General features: G+C 44.1%; 1 protein-coding gene across 1 annotated transcript in view; it reads left to right on the top strand.

Annotated features, from left to right (window-relative positions):
- The window catches only part of ALS2CL (ALS2 C-terminal like), an 81,172-nt gene that overhangs the window by 48,581 nt on the left and 14,811 nt on the right, over nucleotides 1-17,780 (top strand). The window contains exons 8-16 of the mRNA XM_033165644.1: nucleotides 1,568-1,635; nucleotides 3,547-3,613; nucleotides 5,623-5,819; nucleotides 7,871-7,936; nucleotides 9,968-10,066; nucleotides 10,798-10,959; nucleotides 13,369-13,480; nucleotides 14,533-14,610; nucleotides 16,577-16,704. Coding sequence (XP_033021535.1) covers nucleotides 1,568-1,635; nucleotides 3,547-3,613; nucleotides 5,623-5,819; nucleotides 7,871-7,936; nucleotides 9,968-10,066; nucleotides 10,798-10,959; nucleotides 13,369-13,480; nucleotides 14,533-14,610; nucleotides 16,577-16,704 — 977 coding nt within the window. The remainder of the gene's footprint in view (nucleotides 1-1,567; nucleotides 1,636-3,546; nucleotides 3,614-5,622; nucleotides 5,820-7,870; nucleotides 7,937-9,967; nucleotides 10,067-10,797; nucleotides 10,960-13,368; nucleotides 13,481-14,532; nucleotides 14,611-16,576; nucleotides 16,705-17,780) is intronic.

Genomic DNA, 17,780 nt, shown 5'->3' with positions numbered 1-17,780 from the left:
TGTGCTTATGTGGCGCTGTTTCCACTTTGGAAGGATTCGCACCCACAACTTGAACGTTGGAAATGGAGGGAATGATGTCCTGACCCAGGTGTGGGGCATCTTTGGGCCTCCAAATGTTCCTGAATTACAGATCCCATCATCCCTGGCCATTGACCATGTTCGTTGGTACTGATGGGAGTTATAATTCAGCAACTTCTAGGGGGCCCAAGATTCTGCATCCTTCTCCTGGTCAATGGGATTCTTATTTTGCATAGAATTGGAAGGGACCCCCAAGGACCATCTGCTGCAACCCCCTGCAATGCTGGAATCTCAACTAAAGCATTCCTGACACACAGCCATCCACTTTCTGCTTTAAAATGTCCAAGGAACGAGAGTCCATCACCTCCTGAGGGAGACCGTTCCTCCAATTGTGAGGTTATCTTGAGTGCTAGGAGGACTCCTGGAACAAATCATCCATGGTTCAACACACAACATCAGCTTTGGCTCACATTATTATTATTTATTAAATTTATAAAGCTCCTTCAAAGTTGCTGAGGGTTTGCTGAAGAACGGATGCTTTAAATCTCTTTGGGACTTTGCCTCACCGAGACCGGTGCTGTGCAACATTTTGCTCTTGCGGTTTTCTTCCCTTCCCCCCTTATTATTTGTTTATATTTATATTGTTATATGTTTATTTGTTTATTTGTTTATATTTATTTTGTTATATTTATTTGCTTATTTTTATATTTTATATATTTGTTTTATATGTTTATATGTTTATATGTTTATTTTTATATTTTATTTGTTTATTTGTTTATATTTTTATTTGTTTATATTTATATGTTTATTTTTATATTTTTATATTTTTGACAAAGTAATAAAAAGGTAAAGGGACCCCCGACCATTAGGTCCAGTCGCGGACGACGCTGGGGTTGCGGCGTTCATCTCGCTTTACTGGCCGAGGGAGCCGGCGTACAGCTTCCAGGTCATGTGGCTAGCATGACTAAGCCGCTTCTGGCGAACCAGAGCAGTGCACGGAAACGCCGTTTACATTCCCGCCGGAGCGGTACCTATTTATCTACTTGCACTTTGACGTGCTTTCGAACTGCTAGGTTGGCAGGAGCAGGGACCGAGCAACGGGAGCTCACCCCGTCATCGCGGGGATTCGAACCGCCAACCTTCAGATCGGCAATCCCTAGGCTCTGTGGTTTAACCCACAGCTCCAACCTTTGATAAATAAAAATAAAAATGTGTACCCCACCCCCGAGACCATTCCATTGTAACTATCCAACCTCCCAAAATTTCAACACCTCTTGCGATGGTTTGACCCCCCCCTTTCCGTTTGAACAGTACAAATTCTACAAACAGCCTCCATATCATCTCCTCAAAATCATTTCTTAATGGCACGTGTTAATTTATCATTAGCAGCTATATCCCACACGTCTTTGTGCCGTTCTTCCGTTTTATATTTTGCTTGCCTCTTCCACTTCCTAGCTATCGTAATTTGTGCAGCTGTCAATAAATTTGTGAGCGAGTCCTCAATCCCACCCCACCCCACCGCATGAAAATTAATTTCAACATTTTCTAGGGGAACACCTTCCAGAGTTTTGACCTGAAGCTCACCTGGGTGGACGCAAGCTTCAAGGAAACAGGAAAGTAAGTTGATTTGCTCAGAGCCACAATGGCTCTGCCTCCGCTCTCAGAGGCACCAATGCTTCCGAATTCCTGTTGCCGGGAATCGCAGGTGAGCAGAATGCTCTAGCACTCATGTCCAGCTTGCAGGCTTCCCACAGGAATATGTTGACCGCCGTGAGATCAAGATGCTGGACTAGGTGGGCCATTGGCAAGGCCAGATTTAGGTTTGATGAGGCCCTAAGCTCCTGAAGGTAATGGGGCCCTTTTGATGTCCAGCTGTCCTTTGTCAACAACAAATTGTCGGTGGTTTTTTGTGTTGAAAATATGCTATATGGTAATTTATGGACCGAATAGGTATCTCAAGCCATTTACACATAACAAAATATGTGTTCTGTCAGGAAAGCAGAGATAGAGGTCAGGTTCCCACACTACGTGGTCGGTCACAGGAGGAAAAAAGGAGGGGTTTCCGGGTTCCGAGGCTTCTCTGCTGGAAGAGAAACCGAAAGAGTTCATTCCTGGACACTGCTGAGCATTGAGAGGGCGCTTGAGACTTTGCTTTGCTGTACATAGCTTGCACAATAAAGAACTTAGTTTTTAGAAGTTCTTTGCCTTGGACTGTTACTCATGAGCAACCACTAAGCATCCTTACATGTTCTATCCAAGTAATTGTTGAACTGAAATACATTTAAGAATAAGTATATTTAAAATGATTTTTTTTATTCATAACAAACTTGATATTGGAAATACATTGGCATTTGGCAATAACAAAGGTTCACTGTTTTTTTGCGTTGAATATATGCTATATGGTAATTTATAGACCTCATAAGTATCTCAAGCCATTTGCAAATGTTGCCAGGCAACCAGTCCATGCAGAATGTAGGCACCCTATATATAGAAAGGAGCAAACCAGTGATGTTTTAGGGAGCAGGCTAGCAGGTGGGGCCCATGACTTACACCATAGGAGCCCACACAACACAAAACACTGTTGCTGTACGTAGGTTTTATTTTATGTGTTTCTTATCTTATATTTTGGAAATGTACACCCAGTTTTTTTTTCCTTTCAATTTTTTTTGGGGGGGGGCAAGAGAGTGGGGCCCTAAGCTACAGCTTGTTTAGCTTATACGTAAATCTGTCACTGGCCATTGGCCTGATCCAGCCGGCTCTCCCTATGTTCTGCTGGCACAAATTGTTTATTTCCAAAGCACAGTGCGGAAGTGTTCACATTTAGTTACCTGAGTGATCCTGGTTGCAGCAGAAAATGGGGTACCTGTGCCCCAACAGGATGTTATTGGAGGAGAGCATCACAGACCTTTTGCTAATTTCCAGAGAGAGGAAGCTGTGTTGCATCTGTTGCAGCAAAAGCAACAAGATCTGTGTCGTCCCTTAAACACTGAACCAGTTTTATCCTGGCATAAGCTTCGTAGCCCATCAATAGCCCACTCCTCCCTGAATTGTTCTCATCCTCCTTTTAAAGCCATCAAGGTTAGTGATCGTCGCTGCTTCTTGTGGCAGTGAGTTCCACAGTCTTAACAACGTGCCGTGTGAAGGACTTTCTTTTATCTGTCCTGAGTTCTACTGCTATGAGAGAGGGAGAAAGCCTTTCTTCCTTCCCCTTCCTGTTTTGTGTGCAAAATTGGCACCTTGGCAGTTTATAATAGCAGTGGTAGCACATTGAACAGTTGCCTGAACCAAGTGGTATCTGTAGCGAGAAAAGAAACCTTTGTCTCTATTCAGACCCGGATGTGCAGAGTTGAATTTCTGGATGATCTGCAGTTGAGCAATTTTATGGTGGAATCTCCCTCTGAAACGTTCTTATTCAAGTACTACCGCCTGGAAATGGGTGGCAGCGGATCCTGGAAAGACTGATAAGCTTATCCTCCTGGTCTATGAAGATTGCTAATCGGCTCTCTGTTTTGCTTGCTGTTTCTCAAGGCACACGCTCCGCATCACCACTCCAGAAGGCATGTTCTTCCTCTTGGCCAAAGAACCAGAGTCACGGGTAGGTAGCTGTGTGGGACTTACTGCCCAGGGGTAGATGCTGGTGGTTAAAAGTTGGATCTGTCTGGGATGCGAGGGAGAAATTTGGCTCTAAAGGACCTAATTTGCACCTAATTACGTGAACTGAAGCGCAGTCTGAGATTCACACTTCTCCAAATTTGGCAGTGCAGTTCTCCTGCCAAGGAATGTGTACACAAATACATGGGATGCGGGTGGCGCTGTGGTCTAAACCACAGAGCCTAGGGCTTGCCTGTCAGAAGGTCGGCGGTTCGAATCCCCGCGACGGAGTAAGCTCCCGTTGCTCAGTCCCAGCTCCTGCCAACCTAGCAGTTCGAAAGCACGCGAGTGCAAGCAGATAAATAGGTACCACTGCGGTGGGAAGGTAATTGGCGTTTCCATACGCTCTGGTTTCCATCACAGTGTCCTGTTGCGCCAGAAGCGGTTTAGCCCTACTGGCCACATGACCCAGAAAGCTGTCTGTGGACAAACGCCGGATCCCTTGGCCTGAAAGCGAGATGAGAGCCGCAACCTCTCTCTCTCTTTTATTTTATTTTTACCACCAAGACCTTATTGATGTCCTTGGCAGGACATGATGGCAACAAACTTCCTAGAATTCAGTGGACTTTGAGCATGGAGATGGAACGTACTCTCTCATCTGTGATTTCTGCCTCATCCCCTTTTACAGCATTCCAAGCTAGTAGCCGTCACCAACCTCACCTTGTGGCAGGGAGTTCCGCACGTTCTGCATTGCACAGAGGAGTCCTTGGCTTTTGTCTGCCCATCAGCTTTGTTGAGTTTCTAGTCTTCTGGGAGAAAAGGACAAGCTCTCCGTCTATTGCTATTTGATTTTGTTCTTTTTGAAGCATGTGATATTTCACCCTACCTTGTGCCTGGCATCTGCACGAGGGTAGGGGGTCGAAATTCAATTCCGTTTGCATCATAACATGAAACAAGCCAATCCATATGTAAGCCAAAACACAGATGCCCTCTCTCTCCATTTAGCAGTGCATCACTTTGGCTAGGAAATGTGTGCCAAAATGGGGTATTTCCAGGGGTCCTGTAAAGGTAAAGGGACCCCTGACCGTTGGGTCCAGTCGCGGACAACTCTGGGGTTGCAGCGCTCATCTCGCTTTACTGGCTGAGGGAGCCAGCGTCCAGCTTCCGGGTCATGTGGCCAGCATGACTAAGCCGCTTCTGGAGAACCAGAGCAGTGCACGAAAATGCCGCTTACCTTCCCGCCAGAGTGGTACCTATTTATCTACTTGCACTTTGACGTGCTTTCGAACTGCTAGGTGGGCAGGAGCTGGGACCGAGCAACGGGAGCTCACCCCATCGCGGGGATTCGAACCGCCGACCTTCTGATCGGCAAGCCCTAGGCTCAGTGGTTTAGACCACAGAGCCACCCGTGTCCAGGGGTCCTTTAGCTTTACCTTTATACAGGTGAAACTCAAAAAATTAGAATATAGTGGAAAGGTTCATTTCTTTCAGTAATTCAACTTAAACGGTGAAACTAATATATGAGATAGACTCATGACATGCAAAGCGAGATATGTCAAGCCTTTATTTGTTATAATTGTGATGATTATGGCGTACAGCTGATGAGAACCCCAAATTAACAATCTCAATTTTGGGGTTTTCAGCAGCTGGATGCCATAATCATCACAATTTTAACATGCAAAGCCTTGACATATCTCGCTTTGCATGTCATGAGTCTATCTCATATATTAAACTCCAGTAGCTAATGAAAACAATTGCTTACATAAATGGACTTTTCCACGATATTCTAATTTTTTCGAGTTTCACCTGTAGAATGAGAACGAGGGGTCTGCATTGGCAATTTGGCAAACAGGCATGGAGCTGCAGAGAGCTGAATGCAAGACTGGAAAAATGAGAAACTGAAGCGGGCACTTTTCTTGATGCCAACTTTGCAACTGAAGCCCCCTCCTCCATCTCTGCTTGCTCGCTTAATCCCCTCGTCCTCCCTGCTCCCTTCCCCTTTCCCTCCCGCAGGCCGTGTGGCAGTGGAAGCTGAACCAGGCCGTGCGGCAGGCGCTGAGTGGCAAGCGAGACTTCCCTCTGTGGGGCGAGGCCGGCCGAGGGAGAGACCCGCCCGTCTGCCGCTGCTGCAGCTTCAATTTCCGGGAGGAAGGAAGGTTCAAGGGCGCGACTTACGAGGGAGAGTGGCGGCTGAGTAAACCGCACGGCAAGTAAGTCCATAGCCCGTTTGTGTTCTCTCTCTCCCTCCGATCCCCACTTCCATTTTATATCACACTTTTAACTTTTTTTTAAAAAGGGAGGAGAGAGACGAGCCAGCTAAATGGGCGGAATTGGGCCTGCCGGCACATAGTTGCTGACCCCACTCCAAGACACAGAGGTTGCTTCCCTGTACCCAGTCAAACCTTGGCTTTCCTCTGGCTCAGTATTGTCTACTCTGACTGGCAGCAGACTGACAGCTCAGTCAGGAGAGCACGAAACCTTTTATTCTCAGGATCGTGGGGGCTGAGCTAGATGACCCTCGGGGTCCCTTCCAACTCTGCGATTCTATCGTTTTATGATTCTCTGGGGTTTCAGGTGGGATTCTGTCCCAGGCCTACCTGGAGATGCTCAGCCATTGAGATATGGCCCTTTCCCGTTCTCTGAACACAAGAAGCTGCCGCCCAGATCATTGGTCTAACCAGCTTGGCACTGCTGCCACCAGCCTTGCCACAATCGGTTCATTTATTGCATCTATACACAAACCTTTTCCCCTCCATGGTGCTGAAGGCAGCATGCATAGTTCTCCCCATTTGACCCTCACAACAACCCTGTGGGGTAGTTTAGGCTGAGAGTGAGCGGCTGGGCCCATGGTCACCCGGTGTGAGCTTCGTGGCTGAGCGGGGATTCGAACCCTGGTCTCCCACGCCATAGTCCAACTCCTTAGCCAAAGCGCCACACTGGCTCATGTGCAAAGTTATTGTTGCATTGGTCATGAATTGAACCCAGGCCTTTTGCGTGGCAGGTGAGAATACTACCACTGATTCAGGTGGGCTGGGTGAGTGCCTCTCCCAGCCTTCCCTACTGGGAATAAACCAGTGGCATTCTGCATTCAAGGCAGCTGTTCCTCCACCCCACCCCACGGAGCCTCTGACCTTTATATGCAGAGAAACCCACCAGAATCCTCACTTGTAGGCTCTCAAATGTGCAGGGAATCAGATTCAATTATCTCTGGAGCAGCTCCTTCCACTGCTGTGAGTCCTGAATTATTTGTAGCCGGTGGCAAGCAGAAGTTGAATGCGCTGCTTGATCCATGCACCCCTTGTAGAGTTTTTGGGGGTATTTGTTGATGTTGCTTTTGCTGCTGCCAGGTGCTCTGGGGCCAGGGGTCCGCAAACATTTCAGCAGGGGGCCGGTCCACTGTCCCTCAGACCTTGTGGGGGGCCGGACTATATTTTGGAAGGGGGAAAAAATGAACAAATTCCTATGCCCCACAAATAACCCAGAGATGCTTTTTAAATAAAAGGACACATTCTACTCATGTAAAAACACGCTGATTCCCGAACTGTCCGTGGGCCAGATTGAGAAGGCGATTGGGCCGGATCCGGGCCCCGGGCCTTAGTTTGCCTACCCCTGTTATGGTAAAAAGAATCCAAGTAAGAACTCTGGCCAAAAGTTTTAACCAAACAACATACGTTTACTCGTAAGTAAATCAAAATGTAATATCAATTCTGTAAAGAATTACAGTCTTAAATCAAAAGTAGTTTCATATTGGAAATTTTCCTTAAGAGTCTTTTAGAAATTGATGTCAGAGCTTCTCCGATGGGTGTCAGATGTAAACCAGGGATACCAGGACAGGCCCCCGTTTTGGAATGGATGCCTTCTTCAATTTCTAAAAGACTCTTAAGGAAAATTTCCAATATGAAACTACTTTTGATTTAAGACTGTAATTCTTTACAGAATTGATATTACATTTTGATTTACTTACGAGTAAACGTATGTTGTTTGGTTAAAACTTTTGGCCAGAGTTCTTATTTGGATTCTTTTTAGTATATTTGGCAATAAGAACTCCAACTTCTTTTACGATTACCCCTGAATGGATCCTGCACTGAGTGGAGGGAGGATCTGAGCTCTGTCTGGCTTAAATGGCCCTTCAGATGTCAGCCTCTCGCCGGACGAGCTGCTGTTGCAGTTTTTTTTTTTTTTAAGGAAAATTAGAAAATGGATCCGGCTTAGTTGTCATGCGGTGCCAGTGGGAGCCGTAATGGGTTTATCTGCTTTGCAGGGGGACGCTGACGTGGCCAGATGGTCGGAATTACGTCGGGGACTTCCAGGACGGCATGGAACATGGGTAAGGATGCTCCCAGGCTCACCTGTCAGGTGTGCAGGGGAAAGAGGTTTGGCCCACCCTGAATTGCACATCTCGACGGTGCGTCAATGGTACTGCTCTATTCTGCCTTGGTCGGACCCCACCTGCAGCCCTGTGTCCAGTTCTGGGCACCACAATTTAAGGAGGAGGTTGACAAACTGGAAGGTGTGCAAAAGAGGAAGATGAAGATGATCAAGGGTCTGGAAACCAAGCCTTACGAGCAGGGGCGTAGCAAGGTAAATTGGTACCCGGGGGGGGGGGAGCAAAAAAAAATTGTCACCCCCCCCCCAGAGGCATAGGAAGGTCAGGTGGTACCCGGTGTGGAAAATTTCTTGTCAACCCCCCCCATTGATTCCCCCCCCAAATGGTTTTACGTTATTTCATATTTTCTTACAAAGGAATAATAACAAGTAATAATAATAAAAAAAACTTTTCTTTATATCCCGCCCTCCCCGGCCAAAGTCGGGCTCAGGGTGGCTAACATCAGATACATAACATTGGTATGAAATCAAACAATAATTAAATTACCTCCTAAAAACATCTCAAAATCAAATTAAAGTCTAATTAGATGGCTTTCCACGGGGTTAGGGTTGGGAACAGTAAGTGCTCCACTGAACTGAAATTTCAGCCTTCACGACGTAGGAAAATAGCCAAGTGAACAGCTATTTTGGTGGAGGAGGGTCAAGATATTAACCAATATGCATGAAATTTCATATATAGCTATATAATCCCTAGTATAGTAAGATAAGACCTTTGGAGCAGGCATTGGAAAAAAGTTTTTTTTATGAACCGCCCTAGTAGGGCAGTAATTGTTCCTTGATAATTTGTCAGCCCTTCCATTATGGAACATGGGTCAGACCGCCCCCTATGGCCCCCCCCCTGCTACGCCCCTGCTTACGAGGAACGGTTGAAGAAACTCAGTATGTTTAGCTTGGAAACCAAGCAGAACAGTTGAAGGTGTCTGGTATGCTTGGCCTGGAAGGGAGGGACTGGCAGGAGATATGATTGTCCTCTTTAAATATCGAAAGAGCTGTCACATAGAGGATGGAGCAAGCTTGTTTTCTCCTGCTCCGGAGGGTAGGACTCGAACCAGTGGCTTCAACCAGTTACAAGAAAGGAGATTCCAACCAGGGTGGATTTGATTTAAATCTAATTGATTTTAACCACTAGTCAGTAAGACTTGATTTTAATCAAAAAAATTTTTACAGAAGGGTTCAACCTCGCTGGCATTCTCTTAATATTTACAACCAGATGAAGGTTTCTTTTTTTGGAATAATAAATTTTCAGGGTGGTTTTCACAGTTATATAAAAAAATCACTGATTTGGTTATACTATCAGAAATAACACAGACAGATAATTATGAAGTTATTGTTTATATTTGGGGAACTTTTCTTCTGTACTTTATTGGAAGGAGAAAAATAATATTTTGCTTAATAACAATTTAAACAGTTTATTTACCTAAAACAGTAACATTATAGCATATGTATCCATGTTTGTTAACCAATGTGGTTAAACGATTTCTTTAAAAAAACAACCAACAACTTAGACTGAGTTTTAGCGCACATGAGAAACTTTAAACAAATCCTTATTTCCTAATTAACCTTTGGACTATAATGTAACTTAAATAGAAAACTATCTTCAGAAAGATTTTTCCTCCGAAAGCATTTTATTTTAAAAATCCGATTTAAATTGTAAAAAAAAACCAATTTAAATTTTAAAAATCCAATTTAAATTTTTTAAAAAATCTTTGATTTTTATCCACCCTGATTCCAACTAAACACCAGGAATAACTTTTCTGATGGTGAGAGCTGTTCAGTGGTGGAACCAGTCTCCTTTGAAAGGTGGACTCTCCTTCCTTGGAGGTTTTCAAAATAGAGGTTGGATGGAAATATCTCAGGGATTCTTGAGCTGTCATTCCTGCATTGTAGGGGGGGTTAGACTAGATGAGCTTTGGGGGGTCCCTTCTGGCTCCACAGTTCCACGGTTCTATGGTCATCTTGTTCCTGGCTGCAGGTTTGGCATCTGCCTCGTCCCTCGCGCCTCCGAAGACCGCTATGACTGCTACAAGTGTCACTGGCGAGAAGGCAAGATGAACGGTTATGGGATTTGCGAGTGAGTAAACCTTACCATAGTGGTTGTTTCCACCCTCCTCCATGCTCACACCTGCAAGTGGATTGGCTGTTTGTAGGGAGGCTAAGTTATGGGTCTCTCTCTCCCCCCCCCCCCATTTCATATTTACCAGGCATTGTCGGGGGTTGGACTAGATGACCCTTGGGCCCCTTTCCAACTTTACAATTCCATGATTTTATATTGCATCATAGCACAATCTCTAAGCAGGTTGTATAAACCAGTGTTTTTCAACCTTTTTTGGGCAAAGGCACACTTGTTTCATGAAAAAAATCACGAGGCACACCACCATTAGAAAATGTTAAAAAAATTAACTCTGTGCCTATATTGACTATATATAAAGTAACTCTCTTGAATTTTTCAATTTTTCCCACGGCACACCAGGCAACATCTCGCGGCACACTAGTGTGCCGCGGAACAGTGGTTGAAAAACACTGGTATAAACTATACGTGAAAATTACCAGTGGAACCAAATGTTAAGAACGAGTTGACTCCCCAGTTTTCCAAAATAAAGCCAGCGGTTTCAAAAATACACGCTATGAATTGGAATTTACGTATTAAAAGCCATGTCGCATTTAAACGCCTGGGTGGGCTTGCTTAAGCTTTTAGCAGGCACCAGAACCAGTACAACTCTAGAATCAATCGGCAGGGAGTTCCAAAGTGCAAGGGTTGCGAAAATAGCAATCCAAAATAGATGTTGCGTGCATTTCCCCCAGGTACGGCGACGAGATGGTGTACAAAGGGTATTTCAAGGACAACGTACGCCAGGGGTTTGGCACCTTGGAGAACCCTTCGGACGCTGAGAAGCCGTTCAAGTACTCAGGGCACTGGGAAAATGACAAGAAACACGGCTATGGGGTCTGGGACGACAAAGAGAGGTAAATCACCCATAAGTTTGGAGCGTTTTTCTTTAAGCCACCCGATGCACAGTGGTACCTTGGTTTTTAGAAACATCAGGAGGGCCAGAATTTGCCTATGCCTGCCTTGGAAGCTGAACATGTTCCGCTTTCTTTTGAGTGTCTTCCGCTTTTAAATTGAGTCCCCCACTGCTAATCAGAGGCTTCCTGGTTGAGTCTTTCGGCTGCCGAGTCCCGAGCACCCACGCAACACAGAGCTGATATTTGGAGCTTTAGTTTTTGCATTTTATTTTATTTTTTGTTTTTTTGTTTGTGTAGCTTTTTCATTTTTTCTTTTTTTTTACTGTGACTTGTTCTTCGTTTTATGGGACCGACTTGTCACAGTGGCTTGTGACTTCATTTTTGTGACTTGTTTTGGTGACTGTGTGGAACCCAGTTCAGCTACTGATAGATTGGTTGATTGTGTGACTGCAGAAATGGATAAAAGCCCCCCATCCAAACAATGACTGTCATCAGTGCACTTAAGAATTTATTTTATTTTATTTTTTATCATCTACAATACTATCTTATTTATTTTATAGTACAGTACATTGACTATTGCTGCCCACCTAGCAGCTCGAAAGCACTTCAAAGTGCAAGTAGATAAATAGGTACTGCTCCGGCAGGAAGGTAAACGGCGTTTCCATGCGCTGCTCTGGTTCGCCAGAAGCGGCTTAGTCATGCTGGCCACATGACCTGGAAGCTGTACGCCGGCTCCCTCGGCCAATAAAGGAAGATGAGCGCCGCAACCCCAGAGTTGTCTGCGACTGGACCTAATGGTCAGGGGTCCCTTTACCTTTACCTTACATTGACTATTGCTTTCATTTTATGGATCAATGGTCTCGTTAGAGAGTAAAATCCATGTTAAATTGCTGTTTTAGGGTTCCAGTTGGTCTGCCATAGTCAAAACAAAATAAAATAAAAAAATCATTCCAGTAGCACCTTAGAGACCAACTAAGTTTGTTCCCAGTAGTAATGTATGGAAGTGAGAGCTGGACCATCAGGAAGGCTGATCGCCGAATTGATGCTTTTGAATTATGGTGCTGGAGGAGACTCTTGAGAGTCCCATGGACTGCAAGGAGATCAAACCTATCCATTCTCAAGGAAATCGGCCCTGAGTGCTCACTAGAAGGACAGATCCTGAAGTTGAGGCTCCAGTACTTTGGCCACCTCATGAGAAGATAAGACTCCCTAGAAAAGACCCTGATGTTGGGAAAGATGGAGGGCACAAGGAGAAGGGGACGACAGAGGATGAGATGGTTGGACAGTGTTCTCGAAGCTACCAACATGTGTCTGACCAAACTGCGGGAAGCAGTGGAAGACAGGAGTGCCTGGCGTGCTCTGGTCCATGGGGTCACGAAGAGTCGGACACTGCTAAACGACAACAACAACAAGTTTGTTCTTGGTATGAGCTTTCGTGTGCATGCACACTTCTTCAGATACACGAAAGCTCATACCAAGAACAAACTTAGTTGGTCTCTAAGGTGCTCCTGGAAGGAGTTTTTTATTTTATGCTGTTTTAGGGGTTGTTTTTAAAAGTCTAGAACGGATTAATCCCTTTTGCATTACTTTCTATGGGAAAGCATGTCTTGGTTTTAGAACGCTTTGGTTTTGGAACGGACTTCTGGAACGGATTAAGTTTGGGAACCAAGGTAGCACTGTAATAAGGTTTGCAGAAAGAGAATATGCTCGGAATGATTTATTCAGCTTTCATCCTGATATGCTGGCAGGGGCAGGACTAGATGAGCCTTGGGGTTTCCCTTCCAACTCTACAATGGTCAAGCAACATCAATAGTATTATTAAAAAGGTCCACCAGAGGCTGTATTTCCTGCGTCAACTAAGGAAATTTAAATTGCCCCAGGAAGTGTTGATCCAATTCTACAGAGGCATCATTGAAACTGTTCTCTGTAATTCTATAGCAGCTTGGTACGGTACAGCCTCCAAGAGAGACAAGAAAAGGCTCCAATGAGCTGTAAGAATTGCAGAAAGGGTAACTGGTGTTAGCTTGCCTTCAATAGAGACAATTTATGCTACCTGAGTTAAGAAGAGAGCAGAGAGAATTGTAGCAGATCCTTTACATCCCGGTCATCATCTGCTTGATTTACTTCCATCTGGACGTCGCTACAGGGCTTTATATACAAAAATGGCCAGGCACAATAATAGTTTTTTCTCTTGAGCCATTAAATTGTTAAATTCGTAGTTGTATAGCTGAAGGGGAGGTAAATTATGGGTGGGGTTTCTTTGCTTCTTTGTATTGTGAAAGGAACAGTGTCTGTATGTTTTACATTGCAATGTAGCCGAAACAAATTCCAAGTATGTTGGAAAATGTACTTGGCCAATAATAAATTATTCTTATTCTTAATTCTGTGATTCCTTCCGTTATATTTTAGAGGGGAGAGGTACATTGGGATGTGGCAGGAAGACCAGAGACATGGACCGGGGCTTGTGCTCATGCAGTCGGGCGTCTGCTATCAGAGAACTTTCCACATGGATAAAATGGTGGTAAGGATCGCCGGGAAATAAAATGTTTGAACACTCATGCAAGCTTGTCAGGTAGCCTTCATCAAGTGCTTTCTTGAAAAAAATTAAAATTGTGATTTTCAATTTTATACATTTCAATAATTTTACAGTCATTTTGACATTTCAAAACTTGACCTCCTTCCCCCTCTTTCTGTGGTTCCTTAAATTTGTTTTTCATAGTTTCTGCATATCCAAATTAACTTAATTTGCTCATTTAGTCATCTACTTTAAACATATACTCTTATAAAACTGCAGGTTATTACAAGAATCCTGCCAATGTTCTTATCTGTTGACAGTTTATTTGTAAATATTCAATAAACCATTTCTATTCTTTTATATAAAAATGTTTATTATTATTATTATTATTATTATTATTATTATTATTATTACCCCGCCCATCTGGCTGGATTCCAACAAAAATCAAATACATTAAAATATCACACATTAAAAGCTTCCCTAAACAGGAAATCTTGATTTCTTATTTTTCTGGTAAGTTTTGCCATTTCTGCATATTCCATAAGTTGTTTTTTTTTTTACAAACGTTATTTTAAACACATTTTCCAATTCATTATATATCATTTCCCAGCAAGCTTTAACCTTACTACAAGACCACAACGTATGATAAAAAAGAACCCCTTTTCTCTTTACATTTCCTATACTTATTTGATTTGGATTTTTGCCGATTTACTTAAGTGCTTTCAAGTGCCGTGCCAAAGCAATTCTTACAAACATCCCTGCAAGGCGGTCCAGTTACAGTATCATATTGCATGCAGGAGGGATGGAGGCTGAGAGACAAGAACCTAGGAGAAATTTGAACCAGCAGAACCTAACTTTTCTTCCTACTTTTTTATTTTAAAAAGGGAAGAAAAGTTTCTAGCCCATATGAGTGCAAACAGACGCTTGCAGAGGCGTGTCTGGACTCAAGAGTTCCTGTAATGTTATATGGGTTTCATAATTCCCTTTTGCTTTTAAGTACGCAGAGTTAAGAGGCACGTTTTGCAAATTTACCTCCCCCTCTCTCCTACGATCCGCAGGGATCTGGGACCCTCCTCCTGGAAGACGACTCAATCTTCGTGGGAAACTTCACCAGAGACTTGACTTTCGTCGGCAAAGTGAGTTGTGGGCTCGCCGTTTCGATTGCTCTGGGTTTAAAAGCTGCAGACTGAGTTTGAATGACCACATTTGGGTCAGGAATGAGTGTGCTGTTTGGAATATATTCTTAAAGTGATGCTTTTAAGATGCCACCCAGCTCTCTGGCAGGGCCGGATTTAGGTTTTGTAAGGTCCTCAGTTAGTTGCTCATGAGAAAGCAAGCAGGACTCCGTGGATTCCTTTTATAGTTTTATTGTGCAAACTATGTACAGTGCAGAGCTAAAAAATTCATGTCTGTATCAAGCGGCGTCAGAATCTGGGAATGGCCCCTTCCGGTTCTGACCCCAACCAAAGAGTTTCGGTATACAAAAACCCCTGCCTTCCATCCTTTCGTTTCACCCCCTTCCACCACCTTGCGCTGCACTGGGGACTGTTCCCTGACAGGTTTGATGAGGCCCTAAGCTACTGAAGGTAATATGTCCTTTGTCAACAACAAACTGTTGCTGTTTTTTGTGTTGAATATATGCTATATGGTAATTTATGGACCTAATAGGTATCTAGAGCCATTTTATTTGTTTTTTATCTTATATTTTGGAAATGTACATCGGTGTTTTTTTCTTTAAAATTTTTTTGGGGGCCCAAGAGAGTGGGGCCCTAAGCTATAGCTTGTTTAGCTTATACCTAAATCCAGCACTGCTTTCTGGTCGTTGTAACATGAAGAACTTCATGTTTGCTTCTTTTTCCTCTTCCCTCCTCAGCCCTTTCCCCCTTTAGTGCTGTGTCACTTCCTTTGAGTATGTAAGCTTCACGAGAGGAACTGTGTTGCTCTTGGACATGGGTAGGCAAACTAAGGCCTGGGGGCCAGATCCGGCCCAATTGCCTTCTAAATCCGGCCCGCGGACGGTCCGGGAATCAGCGTGTTTTTACATGAGTAGAATGAGTGCTTTTATTTAAAATGCATCTCTGGGTTATTTGTGGGGCACAGGAATTCGTTCATTCCTTCCATCCCCCGAAATATAGTTCGGCCCCCCACAAGGTCTGAAGGACAGTGGACCGGCCCCCTGCTGAAAAAGTTTGCTGACCCCTGCTCTTGGACTTATTCTGCCTGGAGACAAGTGGGGGCATTGATGAATATTAGGGGTTGCGTGTACCATGGCCCGATAGTGATGATTTAGATAAGGCTTCCCAGGGGCGTAGCAAGGTAAATTGGTACCCGGGGGCAAAAAAAAAAAAAAATGTCCCCCCCCAGGCATGGGAAGGTCAGGTGGTACCTGGTGCGGAAAATTTATTGTCAAACCCCCCCCCATTGATCCCCCCCCCCCGCAAAAAATGGTTTTACATTATTTCATATTTTCTTACAAAGGAATAATAACAAGTAATAATAATAAAAGACTTTTATTTATATCCCGCCCTCCCCGGCCGAAGTCGGGCTCTGGGTGGCTAACATCAGATACATAACATTGATATAAAATCAAACAATAATTAAATTACCTCCTAAAAACACCTCAAAATCAAATTAAAGTCTAATTAGATGGCTTTCCACAGGGTTTGGGTTGGGAACAGTAAGTGTTCTCTGAACTGAAATTTCAGCCTTCATGACATAGGAAAACAGCCAAGTGAACAGCTATTTTGGTGGAGGAGGGTCAAGATATTAACCGATATGCATGAAATTTCATATATAGCTATATAATCCCTAGTATAGTAAGATAAGACCTTCAAAAAAAATTTCCTTCATAATTTGTCACCCCCTCCATTATGGAAACCGGGGCGGACCACCCCCGCCCCCCCCTTTGCTACGCCCATGAGGCTTCTCCTTTCCCCCTGCAAAGCAGGAATCTCAATTTGCCAGAGCAAATGCCATCAGTTGGTTAATCAATTATGCCAGTTTCCCCGAAGTTCTGCTGCCGCTATACAATCCAGGGTATGAATGGTTTTTAATGAATGAATGAATGAAAAATTAACCCAGGCTTTTGGGGATGATTTTTAGGGCAAGCTGACCTTCCCAAATGGATTCATTCTGGAGGGCACGTTCAGCAGCAAATCGACCCACGGGCTGCAGACTCAAGGAGTACTGGATACGTCCGGCGACCAGCAGGATGACACCGCAGAGAAACTGTAAGTGGGAGTCGAGAGCGTGGTTTGCCTCTGAAAGAACGTTCTTTTATATGTGGTAGACTTGCAAAAAGGGTAAAAGAGTAGTCATGAAATTAAAAGACGCCTGCTTCTTGGGAGAAAAGCAATGACAAACCTGGACAGCATCTTAAAAAGCAGAGACATCACCTTGCCGACAAAGGTCCGTATAGTTAAAGCTATGGTTTTCCCAGTAGTGATGTACGGAAGTGAGAGCTGGACCGTAAAGAAGGCTGAATGCCGAAGAATGGATGCTTTTGAATTACGGTGCTGGAGGAGACTTTTGAGAGTCCCATGGACTACAAAAAGATCAAACTTATCCATCCTTAAAGAAATCAGCCCTGAGTGCTCACTGGAAGGACAGATCCTGAAGTTGAGGCTCCAGTACTTTGGCCACCTCATGAGAAGAGAAGACTCCCTGGAAAAGACCCTGATGTTGGGAAAGATGGAGGGCACAAGGAGAAGGGGACGACAGAGGACGAGATGGTTGGACAGTGTTCTCGAAGCGACTGGCATGAGTTTGGCCAAACTGCGGGAGGCAGTGAAGGATAGGCGTGCCTGGCGTGCTCTGGTCCATGGGGTCACGAAGAGTCGGACACGACTGAACGACTAAACAACAAGAACAACAAAAAAGAGTATTGGGAAATAATTTATAATGAAGTGAAAATAATGTTTAAAAGTACCTTTCTCCAAAAAACCAGAGTCCTTTTTGAGGGGGAGAATTCAGATGGAAATTCCCAGGTGTCAAAAAGGGTTATTTATGTATGGCACTACTGCGGCCTGAACCCAAAAAATGGAAAAGGAGCGAGGTCCCAATCAAAGAAGAATGGCAACTTAAGATCGTGGAATATGCGCAGCTTGTGGACCTAACATATAGAATCGGAGAACAAGAACAACATACGTTTGGAGAAGATTGGAAAATGTTTGTTGAATATATGGGGGGGGGGGAATTGTGTACACTTGAAAACTTCGGCAGCATTAAGGTAAATTCAATTGTGTAAAAAAGTTTTGATGGAAGTAATAATGGAATATGGAATGGTTTCATTTATGTAAAATCTGCA

Source organism: Lacerta agilis, chromosome 12 (assembly GCF_009819535.1).
Source record: "Lacerta agilis isolate rLacAgi1 chromosome 12, rLacAgi1.pri, whole genome shotgun sequence".
NCBI classification, from domain to species: Eukaryota; Metazoa; Chordata; class Lepidosauria; order Squamata; family Lacertidae; genus Lacerta; species Lacerta agilis.
Note: the sequence above shows the minus strand (reverse complement) of the source record. Positions and strands in the feature narration are given on the sequence as shown.